The sequence below is a fragment of the Camarhynchus parvulus genome, chromosome 5, assembly GCF_901933205.1.
Source record: "Camarhynchus parvulus chromosome 5, STF_HiC, whole genome shotgun sequence".
NCBI classification, from domain to species: Eukaryota; Metazoa; Chordata; class Aves; order Passeriformes; family Thraupidae; genus Camarhynchus; species Camarhynchus parvulus.
This window is the reverse complement of record NC_044575.1, coordinates 24,616,915-24,642,420: the sequence shown is the minus strand read 5'-3', so window position 1 is coordinate 24,642,420 and position 25,506 is coordinate 24,616,915. Positions and strand designations below refer to the sequence as shown.

At 41.4% G+C, this 25,506-nt stretch overlaps 1 protein-coding gene across 2 annotated transcripts in view; it reads left to right on the top strand.

Moving 5' to 3' along the window:
• Window positions 1–25,506, top strand: part of LTK (leukocyte receptor tyrosine kinase) — an 89,803-nt gene that overhangs the window by 47,578 nt on the left and 16,719 nt on the right. For both annotated transcript variants that reach the window (XM_030950307.1, XM_030950305.1), the window contains 13 exons: window positions 2,510–2,649; window positions 4,378–4,512; window positions 5,384–5,536; window positions 6,421–6,521; window positions 7,937–8,103; window positions 13,379–13,473; window positions 18,205–18,306; window positions 19,930–20,107; window positions 20,608–20,758; window positions 22,872–23,003; window positions 23,541–23,697; window positions 24,582–24,764; window positions 25,274–25,372. In XM_030950307.1, the coding sequence (XP_030806167.1) occupies window positions 2,510–2,649; window positions 4,378–4,512; window positions 5,384–5,536; window positions 6,421–6,521; window positions 7,937–8,103; window positions 13,379–13,473; window positions 18,205–18,306; window positions 19,930–20,107; window positions 20,608–20,758; window positions 22,872–23,003; window positions 23,541–23,697; window positions 24,582–24,764; window positions 25,274–25,372 (1,793 nt within the window). The remainder of the gene's footprint in view (window positions 1–2,509; window positions 2,650–4,377; window positions 4,513–5,383; window positions 5,537–6,420; window positions 6,522–7,936; window positions 8,104–13,378; window positions 13,474–18,204; window positions 18,307–19,929; window positions 20,108–20,607; window positions 20,759–22,871; window positions 23,004–23,540; window positions 23,698–24,581; window positions 24,765–25,273; window positions 25,373–25,506) is intronic.

Sequence of the window (25,506 nt, the reverse complement as noted above, 5' to 3'; positions counted from 1 at the left end):
CTTTCTCTGAAGGGGAATACCTTGATGATGAAGAGACTTTATACACAAAAGCACTCTATGTAATGCAAAGCCACTTGTCATTTTTGCAGCCTTTGGATGCTAGACAGCTTCTTCTGCCATGTTATAAATGGAGAAAATTTCAGTAGCAGAGATATTTCAGTTCAGAACTGGGATGTTTCGTGGGAACTCAGTGCTCTGGCTCAGAAGAGCTGCCAATTCACAGAAGTAGTGGCTTGAGATGGTGGCCTTGTTCTTCCATCAGATACCACATCTCTCCCAGCAGAGACGGCAGAATGGACAATCTGTCTTCCTAAGTCATGGCATTTCAGACCTTGGTTTATTGACTTAGATGACTAGTTTTATTTTGATGTACCAGTCTATAAACAGCAAGTTCCAAAGTGTCTGGCTCATAAACCAGATAGGATTAAGGTGCAGCAGCTGAAATAGTCATTGTTTTCAGCTGTGGGGCTCTTCAGTTGCTGTTGCTAAATGTACCACTGGCTCTGAATCAGAGGCTGTGTACCACAGGTTCTGCACTCGGTGTTGTGTTAACGCTGGCAATACTGTGGTGTCTCAGCTGGAGAGTGGTTGTAACTCGGTAGAGGTACTAGAACTGTGCCTAATAGTTAAATTTGAAGGATTGTCCTTACCTTTATTGGCTTATTGCACCAATTTGATTACGGCTCGTTCATTCTTGTAGTCAACAGGATGCAATGGAGTGACGAACAAAGCTGTGTCATGTAGCAGAAGTGACTCAGTTCTGGGTCAGTGCTGGATGATCTTGGATGTTGTCCCACAGTGTGGCAGGGGGGATATTTATAAGAATATTTATGAGATATATTTATAGGTGCTGGATGTTCCTGAAGCTGCACTGCAATACAAATTGAAAGCAAAGCAGTTGTTCTTCCGTGTTGGGAAATAGAGTTTGTGCTGTTGCAATTCAGGGCTGTACCTTTCTGAAGATTAATTAAATTATAATGAGGTATTGAATATATTGTGATGGGACAGGGAATAGAGGGAATAGGGTCATCTTCATGTAGAAAGAGCTCAGTTTCATATGAGTTCAGGATATCTGTGGGTATTTATGTGTGTGTACAATTGTGAAAATGAGAGGTGGGTGGATGCCACAGAAGGGATAGTAAAAAATTATCCAGACAAAGTTATATAATTATGAAGGGAAAATGCAAGAGAGGGTGATAAAAATTAAAGTCGCTCTGGATTTTTTGCAAGTGGCAAATATGGTTCTGTGATTTTTATACTGAGTCCAGAAGAGATGTGTTTATAATCTGGTGTTGCCTTCTAAGGTGTTTCTGGTGCAGGACAAGGGCTACATGACCACTTCAAGCCAGCTGAAGGCATTTCCTACATGAAAATAATTCTGGGAGCAGAGCTGATCAACATGTCTTAACACTGTGGCCTGGCTGTCTTATTACTCAATTGGCAACCACTTTGGTCACTTGTCCAGAGTGGACAAGTAACATCAGCAATGCGTAGAATGTGGGTAAAATTATCTCTGTCTGATACTATTTTCAGAAAAAGAGTTCAGAGCAAGGATTCCTTTCTCACCAGCCTTGCTCCAATCTTTTTACAAAATAATAACATACATTTAACTGTGCTTTGCTGTCTTGCTAACATAAGATATAGGAACAGATTTGGAAACAAAAATAAAGTAAAAATATTTTTAAGAATTCTGCTGTAGTTTTTTAATGATACCTGGATACCCTGACTTCCATCAGACTTAATTTGAGTGAGGTACTTCAAAAATCCCCTTTTGGTATCTCTAGGTTGTGATGTCTGACAATCATCTTTAAAATTAGGGTACAGAGGATCATTTGTTTTTCTCCAAACTGCCACAACTGCTGCACAATTGAGAAATCTTTGCAGTCTAGATTTGCAGGTTATGGAATTTTCTCTGTAGTGAAATGTAAATGGCACAAGTAGTCTGCATTTCCTGGAACAGTGCTTCTATCCCTTGCATTGTGAGTGCACTGTGGTGTGCTAAGGTGGAAATTCAGACAGGCAACACACAGATAAAGGTTTTCTTTCTTGACACAACCAAGAAACATTCAGGGTCAGACGTTTGCTTCCAGAACACACGATATCAGTGTTGGCTTGAGGAGATCCACAGTCTTGCGCAGCTGCTTGGTTGATCTGTACTTTAAAGAGCAAAGAGAACACAAAAATGTATGTGGGAAGCACATACTGGGGTAGTGTGTCACCAAAATTGGTGATAATTTAAGATCCATTTAAGAATCATTGGGAATGGTTGGATCTCTTCATCATTAGCAATAGGCTCTGCAGCAAAGATAACCTTACATGAACTTGCTAGGCTGAACATCACTTGTTTTATATTAACACCCATTTGTTACCTTGTTATTTGCATTCATTGATCCATTTCCCACATGGATACTATTACTTCTCTTTGGTACAGTGCAGAATCATTATGCTGGAGACTCCATGGAATCCGATGTGCTGTGTGTATGTCTGATAACATTCTGTTGTCCTCTAGGATGAAATGGAAACACCTGGTGGCCCAGATTGGACGAATAGAAAGACCTTTCAAAATCACCCTGGTGTATTCAAACTGTGGAGTACAGGAGGCTGGAGTACTGGCAGTGCGCTCCTTGCAACTCAGGAACTGCTTTCATGGTATGCTGCAACACAGACAGGTTTGGAATAACCAAACATATTCTCACCAAAATTGGGGACAGGAGAGGATTTAGAAGAAAGATGAGTAACTCAGAATTATAGAACTAATTCTAGTGATCCTCTCTGCTTTTGAGCTTTGCTTTGTTTGATCTTTATATGGGAAAAAAACCAAAAACAACTGGACTTATGCTGAATCCAAAAACAAGGATGAAAAAAGTCTTTACCTAGATTATTTTAGCATTTAGTATTATTCTCTTTTAAATAATCAATAACAACAGTCTACCCTGTGTAACCAAAGCCTTTTCCATACTTGGGTTTTATCTAACTAATCTATGAAGAAAATAAACATTTTTCTGTCTCCGATGGCATCTGTTTGTTACTGCCAGGCTGAGAACTTCTATCTAAAATGAAAATAATCGGAATGTGATTATTTTCCTTAAAGTACTTAGTGCTCAGCTAAGACTTACAGTTTTGTTCTGAATGTCATGCAAATGATCTTCAGCAGCAGTGCAGAACCTTGCTAATGTCATTTAGGCTTCTTGGAAGTGCAGGAGTCTGTCAGCACAGGCAGTCTCAGGTTGGGGACATAATCATCTTCAGTTCCTGAATTTCATGAATTAATATAATGTTATTGTTTCCATTTTGCAGACTCTGTAGAAATAGCCTGGAATGTAATGTAAAAAGAAAACACTATTGTGAGCATGGTTTTGATCATATTAGAGATTTCATTCTAGTCATTATTCTTTTAATTTAACATGCTATATTTTTAATGTGATTTTTTTGACAGTCCTAGAGTTTTAAGGGGATGCATACAGCCTGAAGCACTGTGCTCTCAGTCTCTAAATAACTTGGTGCATGTATCTGGCATAAAACAGTGTAACAAGAAATTATTATTTCAGAGTGTGTACCTGGATTGCTGCAGAGGTGTTCTTTTCTCTTTCTCTTGCAATTGGTTCCCAAACTTTTGCATTTTTTCCAGGATAGTCAGTCCCAACGTAACTTCTGTGCAGAGCTCTGCTAAAGGATAGCAGGTCCATAACAGGTCTGGGCACATATGCATCCGCAGAACAGGCTGGGTGCATTGAGAGTTATGTTTTTGGGAAATATAAGACTTAAAAATCATGTTCAGCCTGGCTGATGGGTACCTGTGAAGTCAGTCAAATGCTCCCAGACTAGAACTGGCTAGACTAGTTAGGGTGCATTAATAAAATGTATGTACAGCAGGCCTGCTTGCTGGGGAAGCAGCTACCTCATAGGCTGGATGCCACAGCTGGAAGCTGGCACAAAAATGAGTCAGCAGCCCCAGTGCTGGTTAAACTTGAGCCTCAGCAGGGCATAGCAATGTGTCTGTCAGGGCTGGAGATAAATGGGTGCCCCTGCTTCCAGCAGCAGGGTGCCATGCAGCATGTCACAGCTGCCTGGCAGGTGCACAGTCATGTGTGCAGAACTGAGGAGCACATCACAGTAGGAAACTGCAAGACCCTTCATTAAAAAAACCCAAAAATTATCTAAAGATAGAACAAACACAGCAAAAGCAATACATCAGAAAGAGAAGGGCAAAAAATTTGATCCACGAATCTCACGCTGGATAGAAACCTACATGAAAATAGCAGAGATTTATCGTACAAAGGGGCAAGGTCATACGTGTGAAAACTAGTACACAAAAAGGATCATACACATTCAGTCAACTCATGTCTGAATTTAGTTCTCTTTTTTTTTCCCCATTAGATAAAGAAAATCAAGACCTTTTTGTATATGACAAAGGCTCAAACTTCCCCTGCTTTCATGGAGGCTGTGTCAGCCACCTACAGATCTGTGAGTTCATCAGTGATTGCCCTACCAAAGAGGAAGGAGTGAGGTGTGGTGAGTATGTGGCATGACACTTCATGGGAACCTTCATTCCATTAGAAGAAATAATTTAGAATACAAAATAAGTTAAATTGATTCCATCTTTAGATTAATTCAGTATTTCACCTCCTGAATTAATTTGTCCCATTTACATTAATTGGATACCAACATTCTCTTTGAAAATTCACCCTATAAAGAAGATGGATTTTTTTTTAATTGGTTTGGTTTCTTAAGTATTGCAGTAAGGAGCTCAATGGCCTTCCCTTCACAGTTACTGCTACTTCAGAGAAAGGCAAAACTTTACTTACATGTCTGCAGCTGGGTGAGAATTTCCTTCTGGACCCAAGATCTAAGCCTTCCCTTCAGGGAAAGGTATTAATCATCTTTCCATTCTTAGTTACCTAGAGTGTCATAAATCTGTCCTTCCAAGATCCCAGTTCAGAAGTTCTTGCACATCAGGACAGAAAAATCCCCTAGCAGTATATGAGGTGCTAAGAAGTAATTTTAGCTTTAGCAAGTACAGTGGTGATTTAAAATAATCTGTTGATTTGCCTTCCGTTAAGTGGACACAAAACTTTGTGATGCCTGCAATTTCATATGTAGCAAGACCTTTACAAATATGTGGCTGTGATTTGTGGTTACAGGGGCTGCAGTTTTGACCAGAATTTAGAGTAGGACAGCACAAAAAAGTCTCAAATGTTTACAGAAGCAAAGTGTTGGCTTTCTAATGGTGACTCTGGAAATAAAAAAATGAGACCTATTTTGATAGTGTAACATAGGTTGGATAACTTGGACAACAATGGATTTTCACTTTTTTTTTTTTGTTTGTGTTCTTCCATAATCAAGTTGCTCCTATTTTCCTACTCTTTCTTGTTCTCAATTGTAGACAGTCTCCCAGAAGGTTCACATTGCTCATTTGAAGAAGGTCTGTGTGGCTGGACGCTGAATGAAACTGCAGCGTCTCCTTGGTCTATTCGGGGCTTTTCCAAAATGATTCAAGAGGACTCATTTATAGGGTCTACTTTGCAAGCCACTGGTGGTAGGTTCTTCATTGTTCTCTCTCCCACTCTGTGCATGCATGTACTCAATAGCCTTGAACTTAAGTTTATTTAAATAGGTTGAAAAATTTTGGCATCATTGCCAAATGAACTTCAGCATCAGTATTATCTGTAACAACTTCAAATGTAGCTAAAATTAACTTTTGAACATGACTCAAAACTTTATAATAAACAAGTTCTGCAAAAAAGTTAACTCAAAACTCTCAAGGATTCTCCTTCACCTTTAAAAAATTGTATAAAGCATATTCTTCCCTCCTCCTTCCTCTTATGAGCTGTGCAGTTGCAGAGTACTTCAGCAGCAATATGATAACTGCTGCATCACAAGGTAAAAATTGCCCAACAGAACTGCAAAACTGTCAACTTGCTAAATAAGAAGGGGGGAGGCCAGACCCTCACCTGTTCAGGCTGAAAGTCAGAAGTGTTAACACATAGGAGTCTTGCCTCACAGTTCCCTGCTAAAATGAAGGGTTTCTGTACAAGTATCCTGTTTGTCTCCTGAGAGCTTATATGTAAGCTCTCCCTGGAAGTAAAGACTGCAAACATACTCTTCCAGCAAGAGTCATTGATGCTAATGGTGTAGGAATTAGGAGTGTAGATTGGTGTGCATCTCTGTATGGGAAGAACTTGAGTGGTCTCTGAGGTTTATCCACTCACATTCCAATAAGGGGTTTGGGATGTTGACTTTTGTGCTGCTGAAATCTACCTGAGTGTTTACTACAACCTCACCAACAGACTTGCTGTCAAGCCCTGCTTACACCTACATATGCTTACATACCTACAGAAACATTAATAATGTTAAATTGTTTCAAGTGATTACACAAAAAATCAAGAGATCATTTTGTCTTTTCCACTTTTGTGTTGACAGGACACTTCCTCTACTTGCGAGCAGACAGCACTCAGACAAGCGGTATGGCTAAAGCTTACAGTACCAGCTTGCCAGCCAGTCTTGCCACTGAACACTACCAGGTGCGTCACTGTCCAAGTACCTTTGTGGAGTAAATCATCAGGCTGTACCTGACTGTACCACATAGGAAGAGTTACTAAGAGATAACTCTGAGAGGTGCCAACAGCTAAATTGTATGGGGCAGCCAGTGTTTGCAGAAAAGGGAGCTGTCTGGCTGGGCCATTCAGTCTTTTAGTATATCTGCTGCTGAGATTTTTCTTCATAAATTCTGCAATACTTGTGCAGGAGTTAATAAACTTGATAGTTTCACTGAGAATGGGAGTGTGAAGTTAGAATGCATTGGATTTTCCAGAAATAGATGAATATAATAAACTTCTGATCACATTCTTCAGGAATTTCATAAGGTTAATGCAACCTGGCCTTGATAAAATCACGTAACTTGCCTTGCAGCTCTGAGATGCTGGAATTGAAAATATTAAATAATATTATAGTCATAACACTTAGGAAAATTAAGCTGCAAGTTTGAGCTGTAGTCCAGTCTTGCTAGAGGAAAAAGAGGAAGCTTTGATGCCTCCTAATTAGAGCTGGGAAAATAAATACAGTGCAGCTCCCAGAAATGTAACTTTGGCATTTATATTTATTTATAAATCCAGGTAAAATATGCTGGGTAGAACATAAACAACAAAATAAAATGTGATTGGAGATAGGTTTACAAAACTAGGAGAGGAGAAGCAGTAGCTGTTGGTTATTGTGCAGAAGCCACAGGGGATTTGGATCCATTCTTTCCTCCACTGGCAAGGATTTGAGGCCACACTGAAAGAGCAAGGAACTTCTGTGGTTATTCTTCACAGAACATGTGTGTGCTCCGTTTCCTGCTGGTACTGGCGCTCTCTGTAACATTAAGAACAGCTGAATATTCACAGCAGTGGTAGAAATGACAACTTTCTCTTGCTCTGTGGCAAAATGGAAGTGGTTGCTTCAAAGAAAGAGGAACAAGTCCTGTTTCAAAACATTCTTTGGCCTGCTGATTTTGCTTTTCACTTGTCTTAGGGGTGCTACAATTCAGGTGGAGCCTATGAATTGGAGCAGGTAGATGGACTGAGGTTTCCTGCCTCTAGAGACAGTCCTTGTTTCAAAGGTATTCGAGGCAGGACAGCTCTCCCCTCAGAGAAGGCAATAACAAGGAAACCAGTCATCTCACCCAGATGGTGTCAGAGGCTGTGGATATTGTCATCAGTGGTTGAAGAACAGCTGCCCAACAGGAGTGTCAGCTCGGGTCTTCCCTGAGAGAATTCTGTGCTAGTAACAGTGCTGAGTCAAACACAATCAGTGAGTGGGGGCTTAGTGATTTCTGTCATTAAAGAATTTGACCCAGACTCAGAGGTTTGGTGTCTCAAATTCCCAGGGAGGGGAGAAGTGACTACCTTTCCTTTTTGTCACAGGTTACCATTCTTTCCCTCTTCTTCCTCTGTTACAGATTCAATTTTCAGTGCATGTTTTTGGAAGCTACAATGGTACAGTATCCTTCTCTCTCAGGGAAGAGATAAAGGGAGCTCCAATCACCTTGCCAATGTGGGAAAGGGCAGGGAGCTGGAGTGACTACTGGTTTCTTATCACCTTACCAATGCCAGTGCTTCAGAACCGGTAAGAGCTCCACTGTCAGCAGCCAGGGTTATCCCTATAGATTTAGTAAATTGTTCCTATCTTTGTTGTGAAGTGTCACTTTCATTCCTGCCTTCTTTCAGAGCTGTTTTTAAGTGACTCTGCTTGCTCAGGAAGTATTCTGCCATAAGTGCGTATCTTTGTGCACATGCACAGCTTAGCTCAACACAAGCCCACGCCATGTGACTGCACTCCTGTGCAGCCTCAAACAGTACTTAGGTTTTGGGAACAGCAAGCATCTGTACTAAAAACCTTTCAGCAATCTCAGCAAGCCAGTGTACTTACAGGGGCAAAGTGCTCCCAGCAGGGAAACAGCTGCATTAGAATAGCTGCACTTCATACTCCCACAGTAGAAAACACTCACATGAGTCAAAGGGATGATAATCCCACAGTTCAGCAATAGAGCTGTCCAGTTTAGGCAGTCTGGGCAGCTGGAAATCCTTCATTGCCACATTACTGACGCAATGATTTCAGAAAAAGACTGTTGCCCAAATGAGCTTTACACTAAAGTTTTCATGGGTTTAGATGTAGAAATACAGTGCAACATTGGTTTTCAGATTATTCAGGTTTGAAGATTTAAAGAATTTCAATGCAATCAAATTTAATTCAGGCATTTCTTCTCGCTCACCTAGTGTCACTCAATCTCAAGCCATGTAGCTGGTGTTGGTAGCTGGTTATTTTGCACAACATAAACTTTTATTTTTTCAATTTCTCAAATCTGTTTTGTTATTTATTATTAAATAAAATAATATAATTTTTTTTTTGGGGGGGGGGGCGGTTGTTTGGTTTTGGTTTTTTTTGTATATTCCTGACATGAAACTTAAGGGAAAAACCCCTCCAAAGTTATACAGTGAATATTATAAATGTTGCTCTACCCTCTTTCTGGTTTAATTTCCTGATTACCTTTGGTATCAGTATTATCACGTGTTCACCATACACACATTTGCCATGAATGATTCCTTTAGGGTAGGATTGGTCTGCCTGCTAGCACTGTATTTAAAATTCTTGTCTGACACAATCTGAAGCCCTGTGGATTAGTATCTGTTAGTTATGAATATGTAAAGTATGGTCAATATGTAAAGAATTAGTGCAGAATAGCTCATTTGTCTGGGCACTCCACTGTGGACAAGTCTGCAGCAGAGACGAAGGGGCTCTTCAGAGCTATTTAAGACCTTCTGCCTCCTCTGATATACAGTCCCTTATGCTTGTTCCCTGAAGCCTCCAATTTCTGTATTGGCCCTAAATTCCAAAGCAAAATGGATCTTATGTGGCAGAAGGGAATGGACAGCAAGACACTTTTTTTGAGCATTAGCCAGAATGGCATGAAAAACAAATTGATACTCAAATGTTCAAATACCATAATGTTTGAAAAAGTTGAGCACTTAGGCAAAATGAAAGATGTAGTTAGGTTATGCATGCATTAATTATTACAGTCTGTTTCAAGTAGTTCTGTCTTGTTTTACTTCATGTAACCTTTCTGCATGACATTTTCAAATCTAAAACTGAGTGGCATAACAGTGATGATCACAGTGAGTAAGAATGGAACTGTTCAGTCCAGAAGGCAAATCTGTACCAGCTGTGATATCCAGGTGCTGCAGTGTGATGTAATACCCTGTTTCAGCTATGCCAGTTCCTTTCCCAGGTGTGCCAATACTCTCTCCCTTCCCCTCCCCTTGCCTCCTGCTGAGAGCTGTCCATCAATCTCGATATGCTGGATTTTATTCCAATAGCCAGGTGACAGGCAGAAGTAATAAGTTGCCATTTGCTGCAATGATCTGTAACAGACACAGAACAAGCACACACTGAGTTGAAGGTGCTGAAGCTATTTCCCCAAGGGAGGAAACCCTGGTCTTTGTGCTCCCAGGACATGGGCTCCATTCCAGTCCTCTTGTCTTGCTGTTTCCATGCTGTACTCCTGTCCTGTTTTATCTGCTACTGTGGGCACTTGTTGCCTTTCTTCCTTGTTTTCATATACTTGGTCTCTCTTTCTTTCGCTTCAGCCTCCCATTTGGGAAACCATTTTATCTCTCTTATGCCTCTGGTTGTAATTTCCTTTCTAAAATCCTCCCTGCTTCTTGTTTCCGTCTCTCTTCTAGCAGCTGCTGCCTCTGTGTGTTGTTTAGTTTTGGGTTTTTTTATTAAGAAGTCTGAATCCCTTCCCTGCACTTCCCTTCTCCTCCTAGCTATCTCTTGTGTGCTTTCATTTCAATGCTCCCAGACTTACAGTAAAGGTTTATTCCCAGTACTCCTGTTTGATTAGCTGTTTAATCCTCTTTGTAGATCTTGGGCCTAAATCCCCTGCACACCAAGTCCAAGCCCCTCTGCTGTGAAATTCCCAGTGAACTCCCAGCCTCTCCCGAGGATAACACCTTGTTAACTCTGGATTCAGTTTAGGCAGCTTTTTTTTTTTTTCTCCTGTTTGGCCAGAATCGGCAACAGAAAGAAAGGATGGGGAAGAAAATGTTCATCCGTTAATTTGGGAGGGTAATTCTCGCTTTGTGTAGCTGAAGCAGGACCTGACATGGTTCATAATAGCACTGCGTGGAAAGTACCATTTTGCCTGAGACTTTCTAGATATCCAGGGAAGAAGAAACTGCAGGATTATGAAAAAATACCAGGCATGGAAATGTCAGGGATTTAAAAATTTCAAAGATGTTTTCTTAAAATTTTAATTGATTCTAATTCACATGAAAAAAAACACCTCATGCCTGCCATGTGACTCTCTTCCTCCCAAATTTCAGATCCCACTTCCAATACCTAGTAGCACAGAGTGCTTAAAAAGTTACCAGCATTTTTGATCAGGGTCAGAATCATGAATACCTGCATTGCCTCATCCTCAGCACTCACAAAATGCTTTGACTGCTAAAAAAGCCATACCAAGTCACCCAAAATAGAAAAGTTCAACCTAAATGACTTTAATGTTAGTGAAGTTGAAAACAATTGCAAACAGAGGAGTGTGATAAACATTGCTGGACAATTTTACTACAATTTGGTATAAAACTTCTTGAATGACTATTCTGTGTATTTATGGATGTTGTCAGATTTCCTTGGTAATGCAGCCCTAGCAAAGCTGAGCTTGGGTTAATTTTTAGTGCAGATTTTGAGCTGGCATGTTGTTTTTCGGTATCCCAAATCTTTGGGAAACTCCTGTTCTTCTCTTGCTATAGGAAAGTGGTGTACTTTTCCCTGGTTCCTTAAAGGGATGGTTGGTAAAGTGGGCAGGAAGGGGACAGACCACACAGGGGGAAGAGTAGGCATGAATTGAGACATAACAATTTGCAGGCCATGAGCCGCTTCATGGGGCCAGAAGTAGAGAAACCTTAGCAAAAAGAACAAGAAGGACACAAAAGCTCTATTTAGGTAGTTTTAAGCAACACCTTCATCCAATGAATTTATTTCTTAGGAGAGAAGGAAGACAGGTTGCTGATCAGCCTCCCAGCTGGGCATCTAGCTACTTTGAAAAAATTCTTCTGGTGATTGGCTGGCAAATTCACTTACTTGGTTCACACACACAAGGAGAAATAATGCTACCAGAAGAAAACCAAACAGGCAGAAGACCAGACAACAGAGAGGTGGAGAACATGATTTGTTGGAGTCAGCAAAATGAGATCAATGAACAGATCTGGAAACCCCTCAGGCTGAGACAGCACTGAGTTCAAAAGACAAATTCCTCCCCTTTTTCTGAAGTTAAGAGGAAGGGGAGGCACACAGAGCCTAGAGGTTATGAAATGTCAATTCTCATGCACTGGAGGGGGTGCTGTTGTTCCTCAAGGTCCCCCTTGTACTGTTCTGCTCCCGCTTGTGGAGCAGAAACCTACCTTGCAGTACAGTGCCAGGGACCCTTGTCCGCTCTGTCTCCATGGTTTTCTGCTCTGTCTCCATGGACCAGACACAGCAGATTGACCTGACCAAGGGTATAATGCCATATGAGTGCTGTAAGTAAGGGGTAGGATGTGGTGCTGTGCCCATGCCTGTGGGTCCTGCAAGTGCCCTGGTTCTGGGCTCAGAGTGCTCTGACTCTCTTCCATCAGACAAATGGGGGAATTATTGTCATTTGTCAGTGAACTTATATACGAGGTTTGAAAATGCTCTTGCTAAGCCTGCTATTGAAGAGGAGGGTTTCTGTAGGAAAGGGATCTAATGAAAAATTCCTCCACTAACACCACAGCTAAGAGGTCTTTCAAGAGACCCTTGAATTGCATTTGCTGCACTTACTCTCAGAGTGCTCAGATCCTGAAGGTGTGGATGCTTTCTTTTAAGCACAAGGGGTCATTCTTGAGTTGGGGTAAAAGCAGTTTATCCCTAAAGATTTTTATGCAGCCATGCTACTAACTGCGGATATCAAACAACATTTGGTTGGTGGGTGGAATGCACACACATATTTTATTGCCACTAATTTGGGACAAGTGTGTTTCTAGGCTGAATGATTAATGTGTTAGGCAGGTCAGTGCTTGATCTCTCATAAATCATCATTGAGCTTTACCAGAGACAGCAATAAAGGTCCTGCACATATGCTTTTAATAAGCTCTAAATGGACTGGACATCAGACATCTGTTTATTTCTGAAATGCAATGAAAAACAATTCAGTCCTATCCATTAGAAGGAGATCCTTCAGCTCATTTTCTTTCTTCCTTGGGAATTCAGAAGGTAGCAATACATATGGACATGACTGAGCTCCTAGATAAGGAACACCTGGTCATAATGGAAAAAGATGAGACTGCCCAGGGTGCTAAATCTTCAAGGAATTATGGCTGAAATTTATAATGTCCTACCCTTCTGAAATAAACTCATATCACCTTCTGAGTTACACTGGCAGAGGAACAGGCCCAAGACATTTGGATATTCTGCTCAGTGTTTACTCTATCTCTTTGGGGGTGGAAAGGAGATATTTTTTTCCCCCAGTCTAATTCCCTGATATGGATGGTTGTTTGTGTATAAACATTAGTGGGGGCCAGTTGCTTGTACGTATGTGCAGATAGCAGGGGAAGTAGGGCTCTCATTCTTGTTCCCCATGAAATGTGGAATTGTGTGGATGTTGTGGCACTTACAAGGGGTTTATATGTGTCTAAGACTTAGAGCAAGCCCTTTTGGCTGCTCAGCTGGACTTGTCTGGAGGAAAAATTCTAAATAGCGATGATGTTTTTTCCATCATAAGGGAACATTGTATTTTTTGGGAGGTTGTTTGTTTGTTTGGTTTGTTTTTCCCTCTCCTTAGTCCTTTGTCAGTCTTCTCTAAAACATCTGTCTTATTGCAAAGGTTTCAACTGGAACTCCTGGCAACCTGGGGCTGGAATTCCCAAGCTGACCTTGCTATCGACAACATTACGTTTGGCCTGGACTGCTTCACTGATGGTGAGCCACAAATGTCGCAGAATCCCCCAAAAATTTTGGTAGTGTAATCAGCATCCCACAGGTCCAGGACATATGTTCTGTTCTCCCCACAGAGTGTGTATGGATTATTTGTGTCACCTTTGTCAGCACAATGCCATTTTATTTCAGATCTACTGAAGATTGCAAGTAGAGGCAATTTTACTCTGTGTCAGAGTCTCCCAGTGCTCTTTCTTTTTTCTCTAAGCTGGGATATTCTGTATCACATAGTTGAGACCTGTCTGTGTGTCTTGACAAGAAACACTAAACTTATTCCTTAGCCCTAAATGGAGGGATTACATCACACTCTATTTCCACAGTCCCTGCTGATCTATGCACCCTGGTAATTAATACCTGAAACAAATTTGTTGAAGTTCAAAGGCAAAAGTCACCATATTTTTGTGCAGAAAATGAAGAAAATAAAGGAGTAAATTGACTCTCTGACAATAAAATTTAGATTACTCCAACAAGTTTGTTTTAGTCTGTAAGGAGTGTGTTAGCTATCGCTGCTGGATATATAACAGCTTTCCTTTGCTTTGTTACTGTGAACGTGACTGACAACTATTCCAGAGAAAAATGGAGCCAGTGCTACCCTTTGAAACATGTTAGCAAGAACTGTAGTGGATTTTCTTAGCAGAAAAGGGGAAAGAATTTAGGTACTTGTATTACTTGCAAATATTAGAAACTGCCTTCTTTTGTCCCTGGGGAAAAGATGCTCGGTTGCAAAGGGACTGGAAGATATGCAACACTTGAATGGTGAATTCTGTTGCAGACAAAATGTGGATCGGTGATACTGTGCCACTCTATGTGTCACCACACTCAATATGTCAGCATTTAGGGTCATAGCATGTTCCTGCAGTGGCTCCCTGTAGCCTAACTTAACATGTGGGAAGGGTTATGTCAAAACAGATGTGTTAAAAGCTCATCAACAGAAGCCACTATTCCTTCCCATCTTTTTCTGATTCAGTGTCCTGTTCTCTGTCCCTTTGCTCTGTGGGCACTGAAACCATTCTTCTATAAAATGCTGAGTATGCACAATTCCACTTGAAATTAAGAGGAAAAGCTGATCCTTTATGGTAATTTCATTTTTTTCACTCCAGCTCTTTACAGTCCTCTTCCCAACCTCCATGCTAACAGCTAGTTTTGGAATCTTGAGAAAGATGGAGTGACTCCAGATGCACTTGGGCCAGCTGATGTGCACCCAGCTGCTGGAGTTTACCGCTCTCAGATAGACCCTCCAGTTTACTCACAGACATTTTGCTGGGAGTGGTGTAGGTATGCATCCTTTGGCAAACAGGTGGGGTGTAAATGCCCCTGCAGCAATGTTATCAGAGCTTGTCCATTAGACCACCCAGGCTACTCTTTATTTTCAATTGGGATGAATTGCGCTGACGTCCAGGAGCAACCGCACTTACCCCATCTGAAGGCACGACCCAGGGATGTGTGAGTCATGCAGATGAAAAACAGCACAAAGGAAACATTTCTCAGAAGCCTTGCACTTGCTCCTGGTCCTTGAATCCTCTTTGCAAATTGATGTTTTCTCGCCTCTGAGAGCAGCCCCCCTGTATTTGTCTTCTCATGACTTTAATTCAGTTAGGTTACAGAGAAGCCCAGCAGCTCTGCTGTGTTTTCAGTAATGAAATTACTTCTCCCTGGCAAGGACAGGTTTCAGATGTCAGAGACAGAGCCAATTAAAATCCAAGCAGTGAATTCTTTTCATGAGGGCAGCAGGAAGGATGTATGGCAGGAAGGAAGGATTTGCTGCTTGCTAGGATGTAAATATTATTTTCTTCATCTATTTCAATTTTGTAGTTCAACTCTCTACAAAACCCAGTGCTGAATGAAAGCACTGTTTCTGCATGCAAGATGGGAAAGAAGGTGAGGTTTTCCACAGACCTTAAAATTGAGAGGAAAGGTTCAGTAAGATTTAAGTGAACAACTAAGTAGTGAGGGCAGCTCAAGAAACATCAATAAGGACAAAACCCAAACAGACCATTCTTTGGATGGCAGCCCCTGGGCATTGACAGATGTTTTTCCCTGTGGAAAGGGTGAGGTGAAACCACATTTTGGCTTATACCATCACCTCGTGTAAGACAGTGTCGCAGACTGGATGGCATGTCTAATTCATTGTGAGAACTTCAGGCAGACAGGCATAAAGATACTTCATAGTTTCAGTGAAATAGTGCTTATATAGGAAGAGGTCTGAATTTTGAGTGTTTTAACATGAAAATGTGGGCTAGCATAGCAAATAGAATGCTGATAGCTGAGTTGCCCTTCTCACTGCCTTTACTATTATGTTGTGGTGCTCTAAGCATTGTATTGTTCCAATTAAGATCAGAGGTCTGTGGTCTATCAAACTCTATTGCCCTGGCCTAGAAATTTCAGTCTGTGCATCATTTTTGATTTCCCAGAAGATTGCTTTATAAATGGCAAGACTGTCCAAAGAGAGCTTTTGTACAGATTACCTCTGCTCCTTGATTTTAGAGTCCCTGATCCAGCAAAGTCTGATTTTCAGATGTATTGCAATCATCATTAGTGAGGTGGGATCTCTGAGGAGACCATTCACACCTTGAGGATCCTGTGAGGCATCTTTGATTAGTCTCAGCCACCAGGTCTCTATCTCCATTTTCATTTCAGTCACAGAGATATTAAAGCAGTGAATGAGTGAATTACTTTATGTCTCTGCTTGCAGAAGATGCCTCTTTCTCCTTTACACTTCCCTCTGTCTTATTTCAGTGGGGAAATCAGTGTTAGCTAAAACCTGTAGAGAGGAAGTCTGTGCTTTTTGCATTTTTTTTATATAGATACACCTTAATATGGATTAATTCTTGTTCCCTTCCATTCACTCTACTGTCAACATGTTGGCTGTTAGAAGAGGAAATGAAAACTAAAACAGACTGAAGCACCAGCCCCTGGGTCCCAGGCTACACTAAGTTTGCAGAAAACGCCACCTTACAAGTTTGTGTCTGACAGTGCATAAATCTGTCTTTAAAGTGTTAGCAGCTGGTGTGGACAGGGCCATGCTCAGCCTGTGATGCAGCTGATCTGCTGCTTAGCATGGAAGAGACAGAAAGTTTCTTCTGGAGAGCAAGGGTTTGAGACTGTTTGGAAAAGGAGGAAAGACTGTTTGGAAATGAGGCATTGCCTTAGGATACTCATTGGGATGGGGTGCCACAAAAAACTCCATGCAGACACAAAGATCAACTCTCTGTTTCAGAGAGTGATTTACATTCCTTTGCTCTGGCAAACGTAACCAGGCTTCTGGTACATCGCTAAGTGCCTGAAGCTGTTGTGACCTTTGGAATTTGTAATTCAGTGCAGGCCTTGGGGAGCATCTTTTCTGGCCACGCATTGTATTTTTCATTCTGTTTTCCTCCTTGCATTTGATTAATTTCATTTGTTTTGGGTTAATTTCATTTTTCACTGGCTTGACAACTTCATCCATTGAAGTTCTCCCTCTCAGTATGAGCAGAATGTGTCAATAAAAAGCTTTCTTTTGTTTGCATGCATCAATGTGCTTTCAGTCAGACCTGGGGGGAATATTCTCAGGAGTAAAAGCTCAGCAAGGTCTCCATGCTTCAATTAGTTATTTGGCCTTTCTGACACAGCTAACAAGGGTGTTAATTATTGCTATTTAGAGCAGTGGCTTTGTGGCAGAGATAATTGTCCATCTGGAACTGAGTCTCTTTTCAGTAGAGCATCAGACAGCTGTTAGAGTCTCACAACTGGAACAAATGGAAATATTTGTAATGTTTTTCCACTGATAAAAAATGTTCAGTATTAAATTAACTGAGGGCTCACAAAATAGAAAGAAGCCTTCCCTTTTTCTTAGAGATTTTTCTTATCAAAAATCTGCATAAAAACGGGTAATTTAACTATTGAAACAGGATGCTTGCAGATTATGAGGCAAGGGTTCATTATTACTTTTTCCTGCTGTAAGGCAGCATTGGTGTTGTGGTGTTCTCAATGCATTCAGATGATTTGGATCAGCAATTGATTTTAAATTCCTCCTCTCTGAGAAAGGACTGGTTTTCAAAGGCCTGTCTCAGTGGTCAGAAGTGTATGGTTTTGCTCTGTGATTTTCAAAAATGTTTGTCCAAAGCTTAACAGTTTGTGACAAGGGTATGTTTCTGTTACTTAACTGTGTATGTTAGTGAGGCACGTAATTTTATTTAGTTATTTATTCTCTAAGTGAGCGCTCAGGTGCTCAGAGTTGGTTGCTGAGGTGGGACTGGTCTGTTAAGCTGGGTTACTTGCCATTACTCTATTCAGAAGCAAAGACAATGATTTTTGTCACCACTTTCCTTTACGCCTCCAATCATTTGATTGTCCAGAATTGTCACCTGCCTGTTTGACCAGCAGAACATCAATACCTGGTATCTGTTCTCCCACACTACTTTTTTCCTAAAATCTCCTGTAATCACAACTATGGGAAATTGCAGACCAAGGAGCTTATCCTGCATAGAATTACATGGAAGGTTTGTGTTCATGTGAAGACACACTGCCTTCAGAACAGATACAAGTAGCTTACCTAAGACATGGGCGCAAAAGAGTAATATAAAATTATGATTGTTCAAAACACCTTTTCTACCCAAGGTAATATTTACTTATCTTAACCATACAGATGTATTTAATTAATTCATGTAATCTTTGAATTTTCCATCGCTCTTTTCTACCACCTTCCCATCTCTTTCTCTGTTCTACAAACTATTACAGGGAGACAACTGAATCATTTTGGTGGGAAACGCCAGTACCCACGTGAGATTAGTATCCTGGATGAACATCTTCTGAACCCCCTGGAAGAGCCCTCCCTCCCAGGTACCTGATTCAGTACTGAAAACCTGTCTCTTGGCCATAAAAGGTGGCTCCCTTCCTGTCTCCTGTGTGTGATCTGCCTGCCTACAGCAATGAAGTAACTACATATAATCTAAAGTGCCAAAGATGTGGAGACTGTGTCAGGTGGTCCCTGTTTGGCTATAGACAAGCAGTTTGCTGGAGCCCAGCTCACCAGCCCTGAGATGGCAGGTCCTCTTTAAAGAAAAGCAGAATCTCTTCAAGTGAAAACTGCATGAAGTTTGTATGAAGCTGCATGACTCAGATTTGGAGTGCATTGAAAGGCAGCTTAGGAACAAAAGGCATAGACATGTACAGAAAGTTGGGAATAGAAAGAGTGCTGAGCACTGAAGCTGAATAAAATGAGTGTAGAAAAGTGGTGTAAAGAAGAAAATCCAGGGACAAGTAAGTAAGGATGAGGAAATACATTGAGGAAGGAAAACTGGATGAAAAAGTAGGAGAACAAGAGAACACTGGGGACTAATTTACTGGTAGTGATAGAGATTGCCACTCTGGAGGACAGATAAGAACTGTGTAGGTGAGAAGAGCTGTCTAAAGGAGAAGGTCAGGAGGAGAGGTTTTCTTGAGGCTGTTTTGTCAGCCAACAAATACCAGTGTGTGACTGTCCCAGCTCCTGAAGGCTGTGTCCACCTGGAATGTGACAATCTGTACTGCTGTCTGTTCCCATTAGCTCAGGGGAGTGCTGTAATACAGCTGAAACTCACACTGCATTGATTCATCTGTGTATTCACAGGATGATGTCTGTTGGGGATAGTTTTGCTTGCCTTTTCCTTTAAACAAGATCAAAATTTTTATTTTGAAAGTTTGTAATTTTTACCTCTATTTTAATCATTAGTCTCTTAAACAGTTCTACTTTTGACCCTGGCTTTTGTGCACAAACTCTATCACACAGTTTTGATATTTGTGTTTTTAATCATGTATTTTTTCAATACATTACTGAAAAGTTTTATTCTTAGGCCTCACATAATTCAGTGGAGCAGATGGATTTGTTTGGGTCTTAGAAAATGGTTGTGAAATAGAAAACATCCTTATCTGCTGCGCTGTAGTAGAAACAAAAGAAAAATGCTTAATGAGAACCAGGATAGAAATTTCCTGGGGAAAAAGGGTCCCTACAGAAGGAAGCAAGAGGCTGCTCCCTGGCAGTTTCTGTGCAAGCCTGAGACAAGTCTCTTCAAACTTTCACTGTGTTTCATAAATGGTCACTAGCTGTAATGGCAGATGTTTTCAACCCTTGTCTCTGTGTACATGGTTTAGTTCTCATTTGGAAAGTTGAACATCTTCTTGCTTCAGACTGGCACTAAGAAGAGGAATTTGATCATATCTGTGAGACCCTTGGATAAAACCCTTCTTAGAAGTTCAGTCCCTCTTCCCTTTTCCATTCCCCCCTCACAACCAATTGGTAAAGTTTATCTTCAGCCCATGATTTATCAAGTGATGTGCAGAAAATAAGATGAGAGAGGAGAAAAGTAAACAGTAACCACAACAAAGCAGTAGTTGTGCTATGACTAGAAGAAAGTGGGTATAATATAAGTACTAGAAATGCAGAGAAGCTCACATCTGACTCAGCTCTTGCTGTTTTGCTCACAGGGGACACAACTGTTGTTCTGTGGTGGTTCTCAACATGTGGTGCCAGTGGTCCCCATGGGCCAACTCAAGCTCAGTGTGACAGTGCCTACAAGAACAGCAATGTGTCAGTGACTGTGGAGAAAGAGGGCAGGCTCCGGGGAGTGCAAGTCTGGAGAGTGCCAGCCACAAACAGATACAGGTGAGGATCAGTGTGTGCTGGGGGGGGCAGCCACCTCTAACTGCTTTTTGTTTGTGGAGTTCCAACAAGCACAAGTGTGGGACCACCTCTACTGAGTAGTGAAGAAATAGGAGCAGTAGATATAAGGATATATATCTGAGCTACTGTGAAGCATGGAAGGGTGAGCAGAGATGTAGAAGAGGAGTGAGGGTGGGCGTGCAACCAAGGAGTGCTGCCATCATCTCATTCCTGTTGCCTTAGACTTTGGGAGTGGGCTATACCAGCTCACACTATTTGTTCCTGCAGTCTCTGTTTCCAGCACTTGGGTGAGGGTCTGCCCTCTTGTACAGCCTACCTGCATGAGACTCAGACAAAGAATAGTCACAAGCTGCTACAGCAGGGGAGCCTGCTCTGGAGAAATGTCTGTTTGGAAGTGAAGGCTGGGAGACCTTGCAGATGGATTTATTTTGGGGATGAGAATTGTGAGAGCTGTTTCTTCATTTATTTACTTTGTTTTGCAGGATTTCTGCCTATGGAGCAGCCGGGGGAAAGGGAGCCAAAAACCACAATAAGAGGTCCCATGGAGTCTTCATCTCAGCCACCTTCCACCTGGAGAAAGATGAGCTGCTGTACATCTTAGTGGGGCAGCAGGGGGAGGATGCCTGTCCTGGGGTGAGGGCCACGAAGCACATGTGGGCAGAGACCTTGCAGATACTGTTCAGTGGGTGGCTTGGGGTTTGGTGATAAAAGATAGAAATCCCAGAATCCAGCAATGAAATCCAGTCAGGAGACAGGAAAGACCCAATAAAAGAAGTTAGAATCTCAAAACAGATATAAAGAACACTGAAAAGAAAAACAATCCCAAAATACACAAACAAATATGAAACCCACAGAAACTTTGCTTTAAGCTCCTGGTGTTTGAAATAAGTTCTTCATCAGCTCTCTTGCGCTTATTTTAAGCAGGAAGCTCATAGACAAGTGATGTGCTCAATCTCTTGTTTTTCCACAGTCCGGGGTTTTTGCTGTCTGCCAGGATTTTCAGAAAACTTACTGTTACTTATGGAATCATCCAGCAGTGTTGTGGTTGCACTGTGTTACATACTCTCTAGGCTTAGAGACTAAACCCTGAGTCCAAAGCCTACCAAAACCAGTGAGAATCTTCCCACTAACTCCAGTGACCCCTGAATTAGGTTTTTGTGATGATAAAAAAACACTCAAGAGAAATGGAAATTGGTGACATGAACACGTGTGTGTCCTCAAAATGCTATACCAAATGATCTGAAAGTCCTTTTGTCCCTTAGGCTCAAAAACTATCTCTTTTTGGCATCAATTTTTGATACTGCCTTGTTCCAGAGATGTTGTTAACTCCTCCCCAGGAACAAACCTATTTTTTCCTGACAGACTGGTGTGTTTGGGGATGCATAAACTATTCCTGTAGGCATTTGAAGTTACTATTTACTTTCCCAAAGGAGATGATGTCTTACCCAGATGCTCCAATAGACTCCAAACCCACCCATTCTTCACTTTATATAATAAAAGAATCGTGTATATTTAAATAAAAGATACATTTGTGTATCTGCAGTTCCCTTTTCAGTGCACTCTCTAGTCTTAGGTCATAATCTGAAAAGCTGTCCATTAATCCCTTGCATTTCATCATTTGTTCTCCAAATTGTAAATTACAACCCTGCACTACCTCCCTTTGGCAGGTGCTACTGGAAAAAGTTGCAGTTAATTTTTCCCACTTCCAAAGCTCACCTTTCTTTGGCTTTGAAAATCGTGATGAATCTGTACATTGGGTGGCTAATGTTTGTTTTTCTTTCTCTGGAGAAGTTCTGCAGCTCCAAACCTTGATTCTCTCTCCTCAGATTTACCCCAGTTGCTTTTCCCTGGTCTTTATCTACCTTGCCATCCTTTGTTCTCCTAATTAAATTAACCAGACAAATTGCTCCACCAACTAAGAAAGGCCATGCACCACCACTAACAGAATTGAGAAAGAGCTCTCCCTCTGTCAATTTTCAATCAACCTCAGACTCAGTCTTGGGATGAGATGCAATGGGCAGAAAATGAAATGTGTTCCACCTGAATGTGATGAAGAGCTTCTTTGCTGTGAGGGTGGCTGAGAACTGGAACAAGTTTCCCAGGGGGATTGTAGAGTCTCCTTCTGTGGAGATGGTCAAAAACCATCTGGACACAATCCTGAGTTACATGCCCCAGAGAAGTCTGCTTGAGCAGGGAGGTTGGGCTGACTAGATGACCTCCAGTGGTCACTTCCAGCCTTCCCCATTCTGTGATTCTGCATGAATGAGAGAACACAGGCAGTAAGACTGGTGCAGGAATAGGAAACTGGGTCTCCAAATTACTCTTCTAAGATATATCAATAGATAATTCCAACTATGTGTGGGTCACCTTTGGTTTATGCATTTATCTCCTTCAGAAATAAACAGTAAATGTGTCAGTAAGAAAGTTCTTAGAATTAATCCAGAATCCAAAATATTTAAATGTTTTGGTTATAAGAAGTTCCAAATATACAAAATATTAGTTATTTAATTAATGTGAAATTAACAATGAGTTATTACATTTTTGCAAATCAGAAGTTACAGAGATCTATCCCTCAGCTGTCAGTCCTAGTAGAAAAGGTCACTTTCTACAAAGATAATCTACATACGGGTTTATCTATGTCTAATATGCATGACAAGCATTATCACATAATTATACTGAAATACACAGACAAGTCTCAAGAGTTGGACTTTGCTGATATCTGACTCCATTTCTTGTCTCCTTTCAGGGCAATCCTGAAACTCAGAAGATCTGCTTAGGGGAGTCATCTCTCATTGAAGAAGATTACAAAAAAAAAAGGGACCTGAAGGAATGGGCTGGAGGAGGTGGGGGTGGAGGAGGAGCAACCTACATCTTTAGAGTAAGTATTTCCTCTTTGCATCCTGCCTAAGCAGTGTCCAGCAGAGCAACTAGCTCTCACTGTCAGTCATGGCATATGATAAACAGTTCTTTTAAAAAAGATTATGAAAAATGAATTTTTCTCTTCTGCCTCTCTCTCCCTCTCCTCTTTCTGTCTCTCTACGGGTTTTGTCTTTTTAGTTGTTGATCCCTTTTTATATACTTGCTTGTATATATCACCTTCATTAGGCTAGCTGAACTGGTTCCTCAGTCCTTAACAGCTCAGATGTGAGAATTACACCACGATCCCACTTTAATGCTGGCAGCAGTCTTTAAAAAATGAATCACAGAACCTTGACATTCAGTTAAACAGTTACTTTTGTACTCAGGAACATGATGTGAAATATTTTTGTAATGGTTCTATGAGACAAGCAGTAGCATTACTCTGGCCTTAGGCCACTCTTCTTGGGGATGTTGTCATCGTCTTTGATAAGTTTGTATGAGTTGGCATATCCAAGGGATGTGAAGTTTTTCTGATATTTGATGGGGGGTTTTCCAGCAGAAGGATGGAATTTTCGAACCTTTGCTCATCGCAGCAGGAGGAGGAGGAAAAGCCTACCTGAAGGCTCAGGACAACTCCCTGGATGATGTACCCCTGGAGCAATTTGAGAACAGCACCGCAGTACCTGGACTCAGTGGGAGGACTGGGGCAGCAGGTGAGACACTAAAACCACACCAGGTCTGAGTCAGGTGGCTGAATACACCCATTGTCCTGTAGGTATGAAGTGAAGGGCTTCTTTTTCAGTCTTTTGGTATTTTTCTGTGGCAGTAGTTTTTAGACATACACTGCTAGTCTGTAAGGGATATCTTCTATATGTTGTGTCACCAGATAAAAAGAGAATGCACAGGACAGCTGATGAGTGCTCCAGTAGAGGCCATTCCATAGAAGAGAGGAGAACCCCTCTCTTCCATGAGCTGAATTGGGGAAAATTATGTTTGTGGAATGGAGCCTGCTCCTTCACACTGTAACAATGGCCTTTGAAGAGAAGACATTTTCACTTTACTCCCCTCAAACCCTAACAACAACAATTATATTATGAGAATTATACCAGAAATGGAACCTTATTTATAATCTTGTGATGGCTGTGCCTAGAATCCATTCCTAAGAGACAAAAACCATCTGGTGGTTGTCCGTCTCCTGCTTACTAGTAGGCTTACAGAGGGGCCAGTAAAGTGAGATGTAGAAATCCAATTTATTTTTATTTCCCTCAGGAACACAGCATATTGCATGGATGACTGCCCTAACCAGTTATCCTGAAGGGGAATGGTAGGCTCCTTATTTTCTTAACGCCACAAGAAATTGGTGCTGAGGTATTGGTTTATTCTGCACATACCACAGGCTGTGTATTAGATTTCCTGTTTGTTATTACCCATGGCAGCAAGGAGCTTGTCTGTATATTCTTTTTAACTTAAAGAAAAGTTTATCTTGAAGTAGGCACTTAAGAAATTAATATGGACTCATCTCAGTCTCTCTGCAAAGCATCTCTCCTTATGCTTCTGTCACCTGTTCTTGTTTTCTTTTCTCACTCTCTGATTGAAGGTGGAGGTGGTGGCTGGCAAGATGAGAGTCTGCTTCCTCAGGCTGGGAAGTCCCTTCTGGAAGGTGGAGAAGGAGGTCAAGCTTGTCCCCAAGCACTAGCCAAGCTCCAGTGGACCACCTCTGGTGGTTTTGGTGGAGGAGGAGGAGCTTGTACTTCCGGGGGAGGAGGCGGAGGGTACAGAGGTAAGCCTGCTGGTGCAATAGTCATGGTGATTAATTTTGTGCCCTCCAGAGAACTTGCAGGTCTCTTAGTGCAGAGGTGCACAACTGCAGGAGGTGAGGCACGGATTCTTCAAGCTGAACAGTATGAAACCCACCCTGCTCTCCACCATCTCTCCATAACTGGAGAAATCAAGGATAAAAGTGTTCCTATGTGATTTAATATTTGGAAGGTGTGATGAATCACCCCTTCACCCATTCCCAAGTTATCTATGGAAAATATTCCATTTCTTTTTTCTGTTCGAAACAAATACATTTTTACCTTGCTGAACTGAGAAACCTACATTAGATGAAGTCACTTTACTAACCTTGGTACTGGCTGGGTCAAGTGAGGTTTGATATTATACTATCCAATATCGCTGGAAGGTTGCAGAGTGACCCCAGGTGATAATGGGAATGAATGCAACCCTTCAGAGACATCATTTTTTGCAGTATGCAGCACTGATCAGCTAGCCATACTCTTCTCTCCCCAGGGGGACATGCCTCTGATAGTGATGATATCACAGCTGGTGGGCAGGATGGCATCTCTTTTGTGAACCCCATAGGAGAGATCTTCTTGCATCCCTTGGCAGGTACAATATGGTTCTTACTCTCATTTCTTTTCTTCCTCCTCTTTCCTCCTTCCTCTCTATTTCCTCTTTCCTCCTCCCTCTTCTCCGGTCTTTGCTTTTCTGTTCATTTCATTAAAGATTATTTCATGCTGCAG